We start from the raw sequence: 16,542 nt of genomic DNA, 5'->3' as shown, positions 1-16,542 counted from the left end.
TCCCTGCCCAATATCCATTCCACCTTTTTCCTCGAATCTAACAGAACTGTATTCTAGATTTTGTTCTCCGTCGCAATGTCCAACCAAGAAACTCAATTTTTTAGACTCCCATACAGTCAGCTGGCACGGACCCTTTAACCTTTGTTCCCACCACCCCCATCCCCCCGCCCTCCGCCCTCTTGTTTGAAAGACAGACCCGGTGCGGAGGCATGGAAGCCATCCTGAGATTCAAGCGCAAGAAAGAGCCAGACGCTAAGGATTATGGCGCTCAGAGTCAAAAGCAGCCCAGGACACTGGAGCTGCCCTCCAAACCCAGCCTGACGATGCAGTGACTTTTCCCCACGACTTTTCAGGTCCCCCCATGCCGCCTACCCAGCCATTAGTTAAGTACGATGGACACCGGCTGACACCAGGCTATAGTAACAGAAGCAAGACCGGACAATTTCCCCCCTTGGTTTCTGCCCTCCAAAAGTCCCAAGCAAAGGAGACTGGTAGACCTTCAGGGGAAAAGAAGTCAAATGTTTCTGATTTACTGGACCTTTATAAGTTGTGTGGCTTCATAGCAAGCAAAGGGAGTGGCGAGTGCCTTGCTGCCATTGTCTTTCCCGGGAGCGGAGAAAGGAAGTCTGCGCCAGCCCCCATGAGCACTCTCACCCTGGGAGGCGTTCCCCGTCCCCCCAACCATGCAAGCATGTCACCCCCTCAAAGGAGCTCCCACGCATCCAAGGAGAATTCTTTTCAAGGCCCTCCCACAGCCCTAGGTCAGGAGGTCACCTCGACAGGCATGTCTTCCCCCAGATTAGGGCAGAGAGCCAAAGGGTGCGGGGTCAGCTGGGCTTCAACGTCCGCCAGGAATGCCTTCCGTGCTCGCGGCACTGGTGACAGCTTGGGAAAGAGGGCTGTTTCCTTGGGCCGCCTGTGTTGCCTCTTCTTTGGGGCAGGTCGGGGAGCTGTGTGATGGATCTGGGGGAGAAAGGCCTCCTGAGGACCCCGAGTAAGCAGACCCTTGCAAGGCGGGCAGCCCCTCCTGAAGTCATCCAGTCCCTTCTTCACAAACGTCCACCGCAGGCTGTTCAGGGAGGTGGGACACGTCGGCTTGTGCCTGTGCTTTGTGAAACACTTGGAAGGTAGACCCTCCTTGTACCTGGAAGACAACATCCCTGGTCGTATGGAGCACAGGACTTGGGGCGGGAGACAGAGGTTGTAAGGAGGCTGGCCTCCACCTTTCTTGAGGAAGTGAGGTAAGAGAGGACGGGTTCCGTGGAGAGGGTTGAGCTAATCAGACTCCTAGTTCACGGCACATCATCTCTGGCCTATGCAAGGCCCTTCTCCTGTTTCCTTAGGCTGTTATCCCGCATCCCATTCTAATTGCCGCCCCCCTGCATAGGCAAAACCCCTCTCACAGATTTAAAATGTACCTTTTTGCTTGTACACTCCTTGTAATATCTGTATCATTCTTTTATGTGCATGTATTCTTAATTTACATAAATGGTACTATTCCATTTCTTACTGATTTGCCAAGTACCATATTATAAAGGCCCATCCATGTCACTAGGTGTAAATCTAATTCATTATTACCACCTGGTTCATCTATCCATTCTCCTTGTCACAAGTTGCAACCCCTCCAGGGACCTTTTCTTATCCTTTAAAAGACCATAGTGCAGTGGGAAGAACCTGCATCCCAGGGACCATTCGTGCCTAACTAGCCAAATGACCTTGGCACTTCATTTAACCTCTGTGGGCCTCAGTTAACCCCTTAACCTCAGAGGGTCAAAGATTTCAAACTGGCAGTCCATGGGCTGCATGGGGCCTACAAACCTGTCATTTGGTCCCTTTTCTGTTCGAATAAGAATTAGAACAGCTAACATATATCAAGGACTTCTTATATAATAGGCATGTTCTAAATGCTTTACATGTATGAACTTATCTAAATCTCATAACAATCTACGGGCGCCTGGGTGGCTCAGTTGGTTAAGCGACTGCCTTCGGCTCAGGTCATGATCCTGGAGTCCCGGGATCGAGTTCCGCATCAGGTTCCCTGCTAGGAGGGGAACCTGCTTCTCCCTCTGACCATCCCCCCTCTCATGCTCTGTATCTCATTCTCTCTCAAATAAATAAATAAAAATCTTTTAAATAAATAAATCTCATAACAATCTAATGAAGTAGGTACCGAGTACTGGCATTATTCCCACTTATAGATAAGGAAATCGAGGCACAAAGAAGTTTGAGAACAAAACAAACACTTGTGAAAGATCCCACAGCTAATAAGTGGTAGAGGTGGGATTTTAATCCAGGTAGTGTGACTCCAGAGAAAGGTGCTTAAGCACTACACTAGAGCTTCTGACATAGAAAAAAGTTCACATACATAATCTAGAACAAAAATCAGGCTCTCTGGGAACACTGGGTCCACCTTTTCATGGAGCCACCAATTGGTATAATGGTTGCCCCCTATAGACAAGTCCTATGCTCTCTTAGTCACAGTCTCCACCCCTCCCTACTGCTTTATTCTACCCAGCCTGCTTCACGCAGTTTCCTTACCTACCAGGTCCCTGTCTGCACTGAGTTGTTAGGGTATAAATATGAGATGGAAGCAGTTGATGGAAGGAAAATGAGACCAGTTCCTAGATAATCTAACACATCCAGCCATTGCCTAAGTCAGGACTTGGAACCTGAGCAGCTGAAGGGCAGGTCACTCATTCTCTTAATACATCACTGCCTTAGTCAGATATTTCTATATTATTGGTGTCTTTTCCTGAAGCCTCTTCCACCTCCAGGCCCCTTTCATCTGTAATGGCTCATTACACCAAATCTACTCCTTGTTGCACTCATCTTTATAAGTACAAAGCATTTTTAAGAGGTTCTAGTTTAACCCCTATTCTTTCCTTATGAGTCCTAGAAACATCTTGCTTCCTGTATGTGCATGTTGGGGTGGGGGGGGTCTTAAACCAGCTCTACTGCGAAGATCTAGATGAAAGGATACAAAAAGTTGCTCTTTGAAATGAACAAATCACTCTTAAATAGATAAGTGGCAGGGTGTTGAAATTACATCTAACCTTAAGATTTGATGACCCATTCAGCATGACCTACTAGCAAGTAACCTTCTATAATATTAGAAATCTTTACAAAGATTATTTTCTACACATTTACAACTAACTCAAACATCCAAGCACTTCATGAAATCAAATCTGATGACTGATATTTTTGCTTACGGACAGTTATACCACTCGAAATGGGGTAAGTATGGCAGCTAGCTCAAGCCTCAGAATGTTAGAGCTGGCAGAACCTGAAGGAAATCTAGTCCACCTCCTCCCCGCCAAATGAAGAAACCAAGTTCTGAGAGATAAACAAGCAACCACTATAGCAGGAGGGCTTCCCACTACCCCGCTTTGCCTCTCGTAGCTAATAAACTTACCTCTGCATTTGTTAAGTTTATGAAAAATTTTGCTTGACCCAGAAAATAAAACTGAAAACATTTTTTTCTAAACATTTACTATTTTCACAGTCATTAGCATCTGCTATGTGGATGGATATCTCCATCTGTAAGAATTACAAAAGAGTATTGGTCATTTATCCTAAAGAAATGAAAACTTATGTTTGTACAAAAACCTGTATACAAATGTTGATAGCAACAGCAAAAACCAGAAACACCTGCATGTCCTTCAGTAGGTAAAATGAATAAACAAACAGTGGTACATCCACACCAGCAATAAAAATGAACAAACTACTGGGGCGCCTGGGTGGCACAGTTAAGTGTCTGCCTTCAGCTCAGGTCATGATCTCAAGGTCCTGGGACTGAGCCCCACATCAGGCTCCCTGCTCAGTGGGGAGTCTGCTTCTCCCTCTCCCTCTGCACCTCCCCCCATGCTCTCTCTCTCAAATAAATAAATAAATAAATAAATAAATAAATAAATAAATAAATCTTTTTTAAAAAATGAACAAACCACTAATATGGTGTCTTGGATGGATCTCAAGGGCTTTATGCTGAGTGAAAAAAAGCCCATGTCAAAAGGTTTTATACTGTATTTTTCTATTTATCTAACATCCCCAAAAGAACAGAATTATGGAAATGAAGAACAATATTGGTTGCCAAAGGTTGGGGGTAGGGAAAGGGGTGCTGATAAAGGGGTTGCAAGAAGTAGTTCCCTTGTGGTGAGGAAATTGTTTTGTGTCTTGATGAATACATGTGACAAAATTTTATAGAAGTTTATACACACACAACTGCAAGCAAAATCCGGTGAAATCCAAGCAAGGTCTGCAGTCTAACTAATATATTGTGCCAATGCCCATTTCCTGCTTTGGTAAAGTACTGGTTACCTAAGATGGTACCACTGGAAGCAGCTGGGGGAAGGGTACATGGGACCTCTGTACTATTTTTGCAACTACTTGTAAGTCTATAATTATTTCAAAACAAAAACTTTGAAAATGTAGGGAAAAAAGATTCCCAGAGGGTTCATAATTGCTAAAATGTATACAGTATACACTATGTTCCAGTAACTACTCTCCGTGTGGTATGTCGGTTAATCATCAGGACAATCCTATAAAGCTGATTCATTTTATTGTTCCCATGTTACAGTTGAGCAAACTGAGCCCAGAAGGAGCAACTAACTTGTCTAAGGTCGCTAGGCAAGCAAGATGAGAACTGGCCTTAGACTCCCACCTTTGTGATTAGATCTAGACTTTGGAATCTACCACCATATGGGGTTGCCTCCAAGAGGGCCGAATTCCGTTCTCATAAATAGCTCAAGGAATCCACAAAGACAAAAAACCTTGGGTTCCTGCCCTGTGACTGTGATACCAACCATTCAAAATGGCAGCAGACCACCCCAGTGTCTGAGGCTCTCCCCCAGACACAGGCCCAGCTTGGCCACAGTCACAGGCCGGGGGGCCAAAGGCTCCAGATCCAGTTGGCTAACCCGGAGAAGGGTGAGTGGTAGACTAAGGCAGTCTCCACGGAGGACTCTGTGGCCCTCAGTTTCCCATCTGGAATGGCTATGTTAATCTACATCCCCTGGGAGGTTGTGAGGAGAGCAGAAAAAAAGTGTGCTTTGCTACAGGAGCGTCGGGCGCTGGTTATTTTATATTTTATATTATAATCATTTAGGTGCCAGGGCACTTGGGTGGCTCAGTCGTTAAGCGTCTGCCTTCAGCTCAGGTCATTATCCCGGGGTCCTGGGATCGAGCCCCGAACGGGCTCCCTGCTCCGCGGAAAGCCTGCTTCTCCCTCTCCCACTCCCCCTGCTTGTGTTCCCTCTCTCGCTGTGTCTCTCTCTGTGTCAAATAAATAAATAAAATCTTAAAAAATAATAATCATCATCATTTAGGTGCAGAGAGGTGGGGAGAAAAGGCAGGCGGGACCTCCAGCCGCGCCCTCCCCGGCCATCTGCCCCCCGCCGCCCAGCAAGCAGGGGGTGCAGGCGCCCCCACGCGGCACCCACCCGATGCGCCTCCCCGGGCGCGCGGAGCTTACCGGGGCCCGCAGGTCCCGCCCGCCGGCAACCGGGTGGGCGCCGCCGGTCCGCACAGCCGCCCGGCCTCGGCCATGGTCTCCCCCGCTCCGGGACGACAGCCGGGCTTCCGTGCTGTGTATTCCCGGCGGCCCGGGTCGCTAGGAGACCGCCGAGCTGTGCGCCGGCCAGATTCGCGCCGGTCGGCCCAGGCGCCCCCTTGCGCACCCCGCTTTCCCCCGGGAATGCGCCGCCCCACCCCCACCCCCACCGCGCCCCGGCCTTCGCTGCAGCCAGGGGCGGCGGGCCGTGGCGGGCCGAGGGAGAAGGAGCAGGTCCTTGGTTTAACTGTGTGGCGGTCTGTCGGGAAGGCATCGTCCTCCCACGGAAATTACGGTAGGCTGGACCACGCCTGTTTTGCTCACCACCATTTCGAAAAGGGTTTGTTGAAGGAAAGGAAGAAGCGGCTGGATTGATAGCAACAGAAAAAGTGAAAAGGGAGGGAAAGGGATAGACTGATTTCGGGTGGTAGGAAGGCCTTTTAGCACGGACTGTTTTTTGGAGGTCTTGGAAATCCCTAGGCCTCACCGCCTCCGCGAACTGAGGGCTGAGTACTAATACCTGGTCACCGGCTGATTTCCAGAGTCCCTTCCCGCTCTTGTGTTAATTGATTCTTTTGCCGGGACCCACTTCTAGCGGTGAAGTTCCCATCCAGTTGGTCCCGATAGGCAGAAGCCCATGGAAGTATGGGTGGCATGAGAATGTGTGTTGGGTTTTGCTAAGTTCTCTTACTACTTCCGAGTGTTCCTGACTTAAATATTAAGCATTGCTTCCAGAGGAAAAGAGCAGCAAAGCATTCTCCTGTCCCCAAATGTTAAATTGTATTTAAATTGTTTCTTTACAATGGGATAATTTTCTTAGTCATTTAAAGATGAGTCTTCTCGTCTTCAAACTCTCTAGGAATAAATTAGCTTCACCTTTGGAAATCTGTTAACTGTCTGGATACTATTAAAGTTGCTCTGACTGGTACTAGTGTTATGGGACAGAACCAGTTCCTGAGGCAGGTTTGGCCGCCCAAGGCTGGAAAGTCAACAATCTAGAGACAAGTGGTGGTGGGAGGAAAGGAAAGGTTGCTTTATGCATGAAGCCAGCAACTTGGGGAGGTGGTGGACTAATGTCTCAAAGACCATCTTTCCCATCCAGGTGAAGCTGGAGGATTTTTAAAGGGAAAGCTGTGGGAAAAGGGGGGGGGGGGAGCGCTGTGTGCAGGAGAAGCAGGTGCCCAGGCAGTTAGTCATCTGCCGTCATGACCCTGAACAGACTTGCTGGCATCCATGGCCGCTGTTTTCTAATGTAGTCAGACCTTATCTTCTGGGAAAGTTTGGTCCTTCACTCCTCAAGGCCAGTGGTGTGCAAATCTCAAGGACAGTCAGTTCTGCTACAGATCAAGGGACTTTGGTCAGCAAGCAAGGAGTGCATAAGCTTGAAGCAAGTTAACCCTTCAAGCTGGCTGGAGTGCTGGTACACTAGTTCCAGCATCTTCATTTGCTATCTGTGTCCAGCTGCCTTTTCCATGCAGTGTAGAGCCCTGGGTCCCACCACCTGAGATGACTCCTGACTCAGCTATTTAATAATTAGGCACCCCTGGGCACAATTACTCAAACTGTTTTTTAGCTCCATTGATTTTCTAGTCTGAAATGGAGGAAATAATAGTATCTCCTTATAAGGGTTACTGGCAGATCAAAGAGATAATGATGTAAAGCACTTAACAGTGCTGGCTATTAAGAATCCCTCAGGAACTGCTGAGCAGTAGTATTATCTCAGTTGGGGGTGGGGGAGGGTAGTAATATTTGCCCTGCCTGCTTCACAGAGCTGTTGTTAAGAGTCAGTTAATGGAGAAAGCGACAATTGTAATGATTATAAGGAGTCTGATGCATTGTTTTCATTATCTTTGGTAATATCTTTCATGTTCATTTGTTTGCAGATTCAAGCTTCTATTACTTTGAGGAAGTAGGATTTTTTCATAAGACTGAGGGTAAGGGTTTTTATCTCTTGCTCCTAGTACTGGGCCTGGCGTACAGTAGGTACTCATTCAACAAATTTTGGCTGTTATGGTCATTCTCGGCACTAAGGATGCAATGAGGAATAAAACAGACTTGGTCCTTGTCAGCTTGAGTCTTGGTTTCTGGTGTTTGTTGCACGAATTAATAAGGAACCACCTGTTTCATGACTTTTGCATCCTCACAAGTTGATTATTTGCTCCATGTAGTAACTTTGACTCCATATCTAGTAAGAGACAAATAACTTCTCTTTATTTCATCACATTCTAAACCCAAATTATAGTCATTACTCAGGGAATCTCTCATTCATTCTCTCTCTTCTCCGTCTCTTTTGCAACACAAAGGTAAAATATGTTACATATATGAGTAGATGTTATTTAAGAGTGAGGATAATGAGGTTCTGGGGGTCTTTTCTAGCTTTACTACCAGGTAGTGTAACCACTTTATTTCCCAATAGGATTACTCAAATACCCGTAACAGGGTTGCCAAACACTATTACTGCATCTTTCCCGCTCAAGGACTAATTACTGTCTCTGTAGCATTCTACTCCATACACAGCAATACTTAGTTCATGGTACTTTCCAGAAAAAAAAAAAAAAAAAAGCATTTGAACAACAAACACAACAGAACTTTAAGCTGAGAAATTATAAAGTGGTCCTGGACTGGTAGAAACCTTTGGTGTCTTTACAAAATATTACCAGTCATCCCTGCAGGACTACAAGGAATCTGGACCACTGTACCCCCAGCCAGTTCTTACAGCATTCCTACAGATAAATTTACAGTGGACATGAGCTCACCAACAAAAATAAAACCCACGAGGAAAAAAGGCACAATGACTAAGAGACAGCAGGAACAACAAAGAACAGAATCTGATCACAGAGACTTTATGTATTGGGATGTTCAGATACAGAATATACATAAATAAGATTAGTTTTGTATAAATATATATGTTTACGTACATAAAATAAGCATGTTTCATGTGTTTTGGAAGTAATAGAGGGATTTGGAAATATGAGCGAAGTACAAGAAACTTTTTAAAAGATAGATTTGAAAAAGAACCAAAAAGAACTTACAGAAATGAAAACTATAATCATTTCAATTGGCCTCGAGAGGTTATGGCCCAGTGGATGGGTGGGTCCCTGAGATCCAGCGGGCTGGTAGATTTGAGGAGATGCCTGAGGCATCTGTAGTAGGCTAGACACATTCAAAGGAAGTTGGAAGAGATCTCAGCTGCTACTTTTTGGAGAATGATGGGCCGTGAAGGGTGGATGAGTTGTAGAGATTTGCTGCTGGTAGGAGTGGAACCAGTGCTGTTACTATGGAGAGCAATCGAAAGGACTGAGTCAAACCAAGTAAACGGTGTGTTTACAACAGTCTGCGCTCTCATTTGCCCCCGCCTGTCCCTCCTCGGCCCTGGCACCTACAGGCTGCATTTGGGGGTGGGTTCAAATAGCAGAAGGCACTGAAAGGAGATCTGAGGTGGGGGGGGGGGGGGGGGAGAACAGGGTATTTTCTCTCTCCCTTTGTCTCCAAGGGTGTATATATATTTCTTCCTTCACTTTCAGCTCCCACCAGGCAGCCCCGATATGATTCCAACTCCCATCAGACTCAGGCTCCAGTTGTAAGTAATTCCTGTGGTTTGGATGTGGTAGGGGCTTTCCTGCTACTAATCTCTGGGTTACCTCATATCCTCTGTTTGGCTCTCAGCTCTTCCATCACCTCTGGAACCTGTTCTTGCATTTAAATCCCTCAGTTTTAATTCACTTAGTGTGGCTGCTGCCTTCCTGGTTGGACCCTGATACATATGTTCCTTATGACCCAACATTTCCCCTGCAGGGATAGGAATCCAGAGGAATTCTCACCCATAGGGAACATATGTATGAGGATATTTGTCACAGCATTATTAGTAGCATCGGTGAGTTGAGGGTGATGTGTGTGTCCATTTCTGTGATGCAGATGGATAAGATGGATAACTAGGCATCGGTTAGAAGGAACAGTCTAGACATATATTCAGCAACATGGTTAGACTTTTGAAAATGTAGTGCTGGGTGAAGAAAGAAACAGTGAGATTTTTTACTACAATATGATTTATATAAATTAAAAATGCATGCACACAAAACAAAAATACACGTTTTACAAGAACTCCTACAGAGAGAAGGATATACTTCAAACACTTAGGAATGGTTGCTTATGGAGAAGGCAGAGGAATAGAAGTGGAGAATGGAGAAGAAAAGGAATGTATGAATGAATGAATAAGAGAGGGCCTTGCACACCCAATTGAGAATGGAGCATCATGGATTAAAGAGTAAGATTAACCAAGGGGCTACACCTGAAGTTGAAAAAAAAATGTTGCCAGAGAAATAGTTACAAGGTGACACTGAGACGTAATTTCAAAGAACACATTGTGGATTATGAAAGTTTGAAACAATACCTGCTCCAAAGCCAAGTTAGATTGCAGTTAAAGAGCAAACACATGGGACAGATGGTGAAGCAAGGAGCCAGGGCTAGTGACAAGTCCTGGATAATGCAGGGGTGTTGTTGAAATTCCATGGCAATGTTATGTGAGCCCGGCCTGAAGAGGATTCTAGGTCTTCTGATTTTCTTGTCATTTGCATTCAGACCTGAGCAGAGATTATGATTTGGAGTCTCACAACTGAATAGAAATGTTCCAAAAAAATCCTGCTTCATAGCTTTTTAGGGTCAACTACAGCCTAAAGCCTGGGCTGTTTCTCAAGTGGGGCTCAGATTATGATCACTATATGCATTAAAAAATTGGAAACAAGGAGCATTTGGAGTGTGTTAGGGGGGACTTGAATTCTCGTCCAGTATAGTTTAATTAAAATATGACAATAATCGAAAAGAAATATTTAACCATGACATTAGGATTTACTTTCCTTTGCTTGTATTTTTAGAGTTGGTATGCCTTTCTTGGTTCAAAAGCATTCAAGTTCTGGAAGATTCTTTGCATAAATGTTGTAGGAGTACTTGAAAAATGACCATATGTAGAGCCCCCAATATAATCAATATCAGTTAAAAACAATATTATATCTGTTTTTCATTAAGCTTCAAGTGAGCATGGCTCTTCTCTTTACAAATGGAGACATTAAACTGTGTTTTGCTCATTAATTCTGGTGCTCCTCCAAACATAATTAACTCCCTTTCAGCAATTAACATATTTGATAGTGTTTATTTGGGCTGTTTCTATTTGTACATAATGATGTTAAAGAAATATTTGTTAGGTTGAACTGAATTTTTGTTTTCACAGTTTGTGAAGCCAAAGAAGCAATTCAAATAAAACAGTAATGCATTATTGACTCATTAGACTTACTAAGCTCATGTCTAGTGACATAAGGAGATTAAGACAATCACTCGAACTCATGCAGCCAATTAGTGGGGGAATCCGATCATAACCCAGAGCTCTACACTGAGTCACCCAGAAAAAGAGTTGACTCATAAACCAAGCTAAAGAGTCAATATAATATAGTGGCTAGTTTGGGTGACCAACCTGGGTTTGAATCACAGCCCCACCACTTAATAATGCTGGGCAAGTCCCTCGCAGCCTCTATACCTCAGTTTCTTCTTCAGGAAAAGAGACCTACTAATAGTCTACATCATACGGTTGTTGTACGGGTGCAGTACAGAAATAATCTAAAACTATGCTTTCCAATAGAAATATAATGCAAGCCACCAATGTGAGCCATATATGTAATTTAAAATTTTCTAATAGTCATATTTTTAAAAAATTTTATCTGTTTATTTGAGAGAGAGAGAGAGAGAGATAAAGAGAGAGCACACGACGGTGGGGGAGGGGCAGAGGCAGAGGGAGAAGCAGACTCCCGCTGAGCAAGGAGCCTAATGTGGGGCTCCATCCCAGGACCCTGAGATCATGATCTGAGCCAAAGGCAGACACTTAACCAACTGAGCCACCCAGGCGCCCCCTAGTAGTCATATTTTAAAAAGTGAAAAGAAACAGATAAAATTAATTTTGATAATATATCTTACTGAACCTGATGAATCAAAAATATTATCTTAACATATAATCAACATAAAAATATTAGTGAGATATGTTAACATTTCTTTTTTTTCATACTAAGTCTTTGAAATGTAAGCACATCTCAGTTTGGACTAACCAGATTTCAAGTGCTCATTAGCCACGTGGGGATGGTGGCCACCATATTGGACAAAACAAAAATTAAGTATTTAGCCAAGTGCCTAGCACAAAGGAAGCACTCGAGGAATAGTGGCTCAGAAACATTCCCTGGGTTTACCCGTAGGTCGATTGCATTTGTTGCTCAGTTATGAGGATAGAAAATACATGGTATTAACCCAAGTTTGAAATTTCATACTTTTATGAGTATGTGCCTCCATTTCAGTTATTTTTGTTCTGTTTACTCCAGAGAATAAGATGTTGCCCTTTTCCCCTTCTACCGTGAGCAGAGGTTGTTAATCCTGGAGCTGTTTGGATGAGGGACTTTCACTGAGAACTGAGATGAAGAGTGTAGCCCCCATAAAGAATTTCACAGAATTTTTGTCCTAGTGAACAAACTGCATTTGGCTGGGTAAATATTTAATGTGCTCTTATTACCACTGGAGTATACCTGGAGACCAAATTATAATTTTATTCTATAATTTTGTAATATTTTATATTACAATGTTATTTCTTTGAACCTGAGATGGGTAAGCACTCTCCTTTTCTCCTTCCCATCACATCCTTCCTAGACTTCCTTGGGAATCTGGCCCTAAACAGGTGCAATAAATTCATGTGCATAGCCTCTTTGGAGTTGGCCCTATGTTGGCCTCAGAGTTGCCTTTACCTGCTGAATCCTTGGTGATCAGAGCTGAGCTAGGAACCCTGCCTTCTGCATGTGGAGGTCCTGAAGCTAAGTGTGGAATGAGGAGCCAAATTCCCCAGGGCCCTGGCAGGATCCTTCAGCCGGTCCACAGAGCAGTGACCAGCTGTCTCGGAAAGACCAGACTCATATATGTAGAATGGTAGAAACAGGGTCCCTGAGCTAGATCAAAATCTGACGAAACAGTGCAGGTAAAGGAGACTCTGTCCCTAGTCCCTGAAGGCTGAGCCAGGCCAGGAAACACTAGCCTAACCCAAGGTGACTTGGAGGCATTCAGCCTCAACCCTGATGCAGAAGAATCTTTAGAGTCTTGGCAAACATAGACCTAATAATGCCATAACCTTCCTTAAAACCTTCAACAGCTCCCCCTTAGACACAGAATACATTGTGACTCCTCAGGCCGGCATTTAAACCCTGCAGCTCTGACCTGCTCACGTATTTCCCTTCTTCCTCACTCTTTCTCCTCTCCGATTATATTATTCTGCTTTCTATTCTTCCCTCTCATACTCTTTCTTTCTTTATGTTGTTCATGTTGTACACTTTGCCTAAAAATTCCTTAGTCGTGGGTCTCCACCACTGTCTTTAAAGTCCCCACTCCAACCCCACATCTCCCAGGGGTAGAATCTTTGCTTCCCCTTTACCTCCAAGAGAACTCCCTTCAGTCCTCCTTCTATTAAGTAAGCATCAAGTGCTTAGCATTTTTAGTGGACATTACCGCTGCTTCTTCGGTGATTATCCTACCCCTTCCCCATTGTGCAGCAGTCACTCATTTTGGGAGAATGACTGCACTCAACTCTCATGATGGACTCTGACTAGTGTAACCACTGTAATCTCATTCCACCTGTGACTGGTTCAGGTCCGGACAGTAATGCAGCCTCAGTCAATCAGTTCTGGGCATTCCTTGGGGATCTGGCTCAGATTGGCCCAGTGTTCAATGCAAGTTCAACAGCTGGAGGAAAAGAAGACTTCTCTCATGTTCTCAATGGTATTTGTTATTATGATTTACAATTCATTTTTTATTCACCAAAAATATTTGAGGTGGTTGACTTTACCATGGAATTTGAGCCACTGGAGGGGAGAAGATCATTTACCATCCTACCTAGCTCCTAAAATGGTACCTTACAAGGAGCTCTCCAAATTTTGCTTGAATTTATGCTCAGTCTCTATGGACTTGGAGGACTCAAACCAAACTCATCCATGGGCCCAAACTCCTGGGTATGTCCTTAGAATGGCTGGACTTTACTTTCTGTGATACTGACAATATATGGAACAGGACTGGGACAGGCAGACATCTAAAATTAACTCTGAATCAGAGATACCTTTGCTATTATTCATACCAAGTCAAGCCAACTTTTACTTAAAAGTGGACCCTATCGGGCCATGGCAGTTTCTAACCTGTGTTTTTCACATCACCTTTGTTCATCTCATTACCTGAAATAAATATATAAAAAAGTTCCACACTTGGTCAAGGCCATAAGACATCCTAATTACTACAGAAATGAAGGAACCTAGTTAATTGTGCTTATACTGGTGTAAATCCTTTAATGTCTGTCTTCATTACTTTTCCTTTAAAATTCCTATGATAACTATAAAGTGACTTAAGCCTGAATAGCCAGCCTGACAGGTTTCTATTGGTTTGGGATAGTTAATTAAAATGTCCTTTAATCTCTCCAAACCACTTCATCATATATGTACAATGTTTTGTTTTGGTGTATGAGCTTAAAGAGTATTAAGAGCATGAATGTCGGTGTCAGCTGCCTAGATCTGAATCCTGGCTCTACTATTTCCTAGCTGTACAAGCTCAGGAAAGTGATCTAATCTCTCTATGCCTCAGTGTCCTCATCTGTAAAAATGAAATGGTAATAGCACTTACCTCATTGGGTTTTGTGAAGATGACATGAGTTAGCACATGAAGAGTGCTTAGAACAATGCATAGCATGTAGTTAAGCTCCCAGTAAATATTAGGGCTATGATTCATAGGATTTCTGAAATGGAGAATCTAAATAGAACTACTCAATGCATTTTAGGGACCTGTGCTTCTCGAGATCCCCAGGCCAGCTTTGTTAATGGCGGGACATGGTGGTGAGGTGGTAATATGAAAAATGAAAACCAGTTTCTTTTCTCTCAATTGGTTGACAATCTCTCTTGAGCCCTTAACTGGGAATCCATATCTGTTGTGTCCAGTTACTAGCTTCATGATCTTGGGCAAGTTATTTAATCTCTCAGAGATTCCCCCAGTTTTTTTTTTTTTCAAATGTAAAATGGGGATATAATCCTACCTCACAGGATTAGTGTAAAGGAAGGAAAATATGAGTGTGCCTACCACTGTCCCTGGCATATGACAGCAGTCTCCCTCCTCCTAATGCCCACCTGAAGTTCATCAAGAACAAATAGTTTGAAATTTTATTTTAAAAACAATTGCCCTGGGGAGGGAGGAGCAAGATGGCGGAGGAGTAGGAGACCTGGATTTCATCTGGTCCCAGGAATTCAGCTAGATAGGGATCAAACCATTCTGAACACCTACAAACTCAACAGGAGATGGAAGAAAAGAACAGCAACAATTCTCTGAACAGAAAAACGACCACTTTCTGGAAGGTAGGACGTGCAGAGAAGTGAATCCAAGCGGATATTCGGGAGGATAGACGGCGGGGGAGGGGGCCTCCATCAGCCGCTACCGGCAAGTGATAGAGCCACGGAGCACAAAATTGGAACTTTTAGAAGTCTGTTCCGCTGAGGGACGTCACTCCAGTGGCTAAGCAGGGGGTGGAACCCTTGCGGGACAGTGTGGTCTCAGGACCCTCGGGGTCACAGAAAGACCGGGGGTGCCTGAGTGCAGCAGAGCTCCCAGGTATCGGAGCAGGGAAGCCGGCTGCAGAGACGGAGCTGAGGAGTGGACTCTCAGCTCAGGGTTGCCATAAATCATGATCCGCGGCACAGTCGGTCCACTGCTCCTCCAGCAGGGACCCAACAAGCGGAAGATCCGGGGAGACTCCCCTTCCTCCCCCGGGAGGAGCGGCGCGGGAGCGCACCGCAGGGATCTGCTAGGTTTGGAGACTCCACATGGGGTCGGGTGCCAGAGATAGAAACGCTTGGTCACAGGCCGGGTGAGCACGGAGTGCGGCCGGAGACCAGGGAGACGGGAGTGATTGACTGCTTTTCTCTGGGGGCGCACTGAGCAGTGGGGCCCCGAGTTCTCGGCTCCTCTGGGGTGGAGATTGGGAGGCCACCATTTTCACTCTTGGCCTCCAAAGCTGTACAGAAAGCTTGCAGGGAACAAAAGCTCCCGAGAGGAAACCCAAGCAGATTATTTAGCCCAGACCGGGCAAGGGCGGGGCAATTCAGCCTCCGGCAAAGACATGTGGGAACCATGGCAACAGGCCCCTCCCCCAGAAGATCAGCGAGAACAGCCAGCCAAGACCAAGTTTACCGATCAATGAGAATGGCAGAACTCCAGTGCTAGGGGAACATAGCACATAGAATTCATGGCTTTTTTCCCCATGATTCTTTAGTCTTTCAAAGTTAATTTTTTAATTTTATTTTTTCTTTTTCTTTTTTTTTTGAATTTTTCTTCTTTCCTTTTTCAACCAACATCTTATCAATTCCTTTTTTAAAATCTTTTTAATTTTCATCTTTACAGCCCTATTCCATCCCTTCATTGTATTTACCTTTATTTTTGTATATACATAAGCTTTTCTTTCTTTAAAATTTTGGGAGGCAGTTTCTTCTAACAGACCAAAATACACCCAAAATCTAGTGTGTGGCTCTGTTCTATTCACCAGCATGATCATATTTTTTTTTTTTTTCCTTTCTTTTCACCCCAGTTCTGGGTCTCTTCTGATTTGTTTAGTGTATATTTCTCTGGGGTTGTTGTTGCCATTTTAGTATTTTGTTCTCTCGTTCATCTGTTCTTCTCTGGACAAAATGACAAAACAGAAAAACTCACCTCAAAAAAAAGAACAAATGGGGTGCCTGGGTGGCTCAGGTCATGATCCCAAGGTCCTGGGATCGAGCCCCACATCAGGCTCCCTGATCAGCAGGAAGCCTGCTTCTCCCTCTCCCACTCCCCCTGCTTGTGTTCCTGCTCTCGCTATCTCTCTCTCTGTCAAATAAATAAATAAATAATCTTTTTTTTTTTTTAATTTTTTTATTGTTATGTTAATCCCCATACATTACATCATTAGTTTTAGA

At 44.5% G+C, this 16,542-nt stretch overlaps 2 protein-coding genes across 5 annotated transcripts in view; one reads left to right on the top strand and one right to left on the bottom strand.

Annotated features, from left to right (window-relative positions):
• The window catches only part of FAM47E (family with sequence similarity 47 member E), a 43,190-nt gene extending 28,936 nt beyond the window's left edge, over window positions 1–14,254 (bottom strand). For 3 of the 4 annotated variants that reach the window (XR_013446387.1, XM_036102038.2, XM_036102037.2), the window contains exons 1-2: window positions 5,468–5,584; window positions 775–1,144 (exon numbers count right to left, since the gene is read on the bottom strand). Coding sequence is in view for 3 of the 4 variants with exons in the window: in XM_036102038.2 (XP_035957931.2) it covers window positions 775–1,144; window positions 5,468–5,541 (444 nt within the window). In the remaining variant the exon portion in view is untranslated. Of the gene's footprint in view, window positions 1–774; window positions 1,145–5,467; window positions 5,585–14,227 lie in introns of those variants that run through there. The other variant, XM_078068790.1, reaches the window with a different exon arrangement.
• The window catches only part of SCARB2 (scavenger receptor class B member 2), a 110,643-nt gene continuing 99,640 nt past the window's right edge, over window positions 5,540–16,542 (top strand). Inside the window, exons 1-3 of the mRNA XM_078068789.1 lie at window positions 5,540–5,840; window positions 7,429–7,479; window positions 9,070–9,125. Of these exons, the coding sequence (XP_077924915.1) occupies window positions 5,540–5,840; window positions 7,429–7,479; window positions 9,070–9,125 (408 nt within the window). The remainder of the gene's footprint in view (window positions 5,841–7,428; window positions 7,480–9,069; window positions 9,126–16,542) is intronic.

This window comes from Halichoerus grypus, chromosome 3, assembly GCF_964656455.1.
Source record: "Halichoerus grypus chromosome 3, mHalGry1.hap1.1, whole genome shotgun sequence".
Lineage (NCBI taxonomy): Eukaryota > Metazoa > Chordata > Mammalia > Carnivora > Phocidae > Halichoerus > Halichoerus grypus.
The sequence above is the reverse complement of the archived record's forward strand: the minus strand, read 5'-3'. Positions and strand labels throughout refer to the sequence as shown.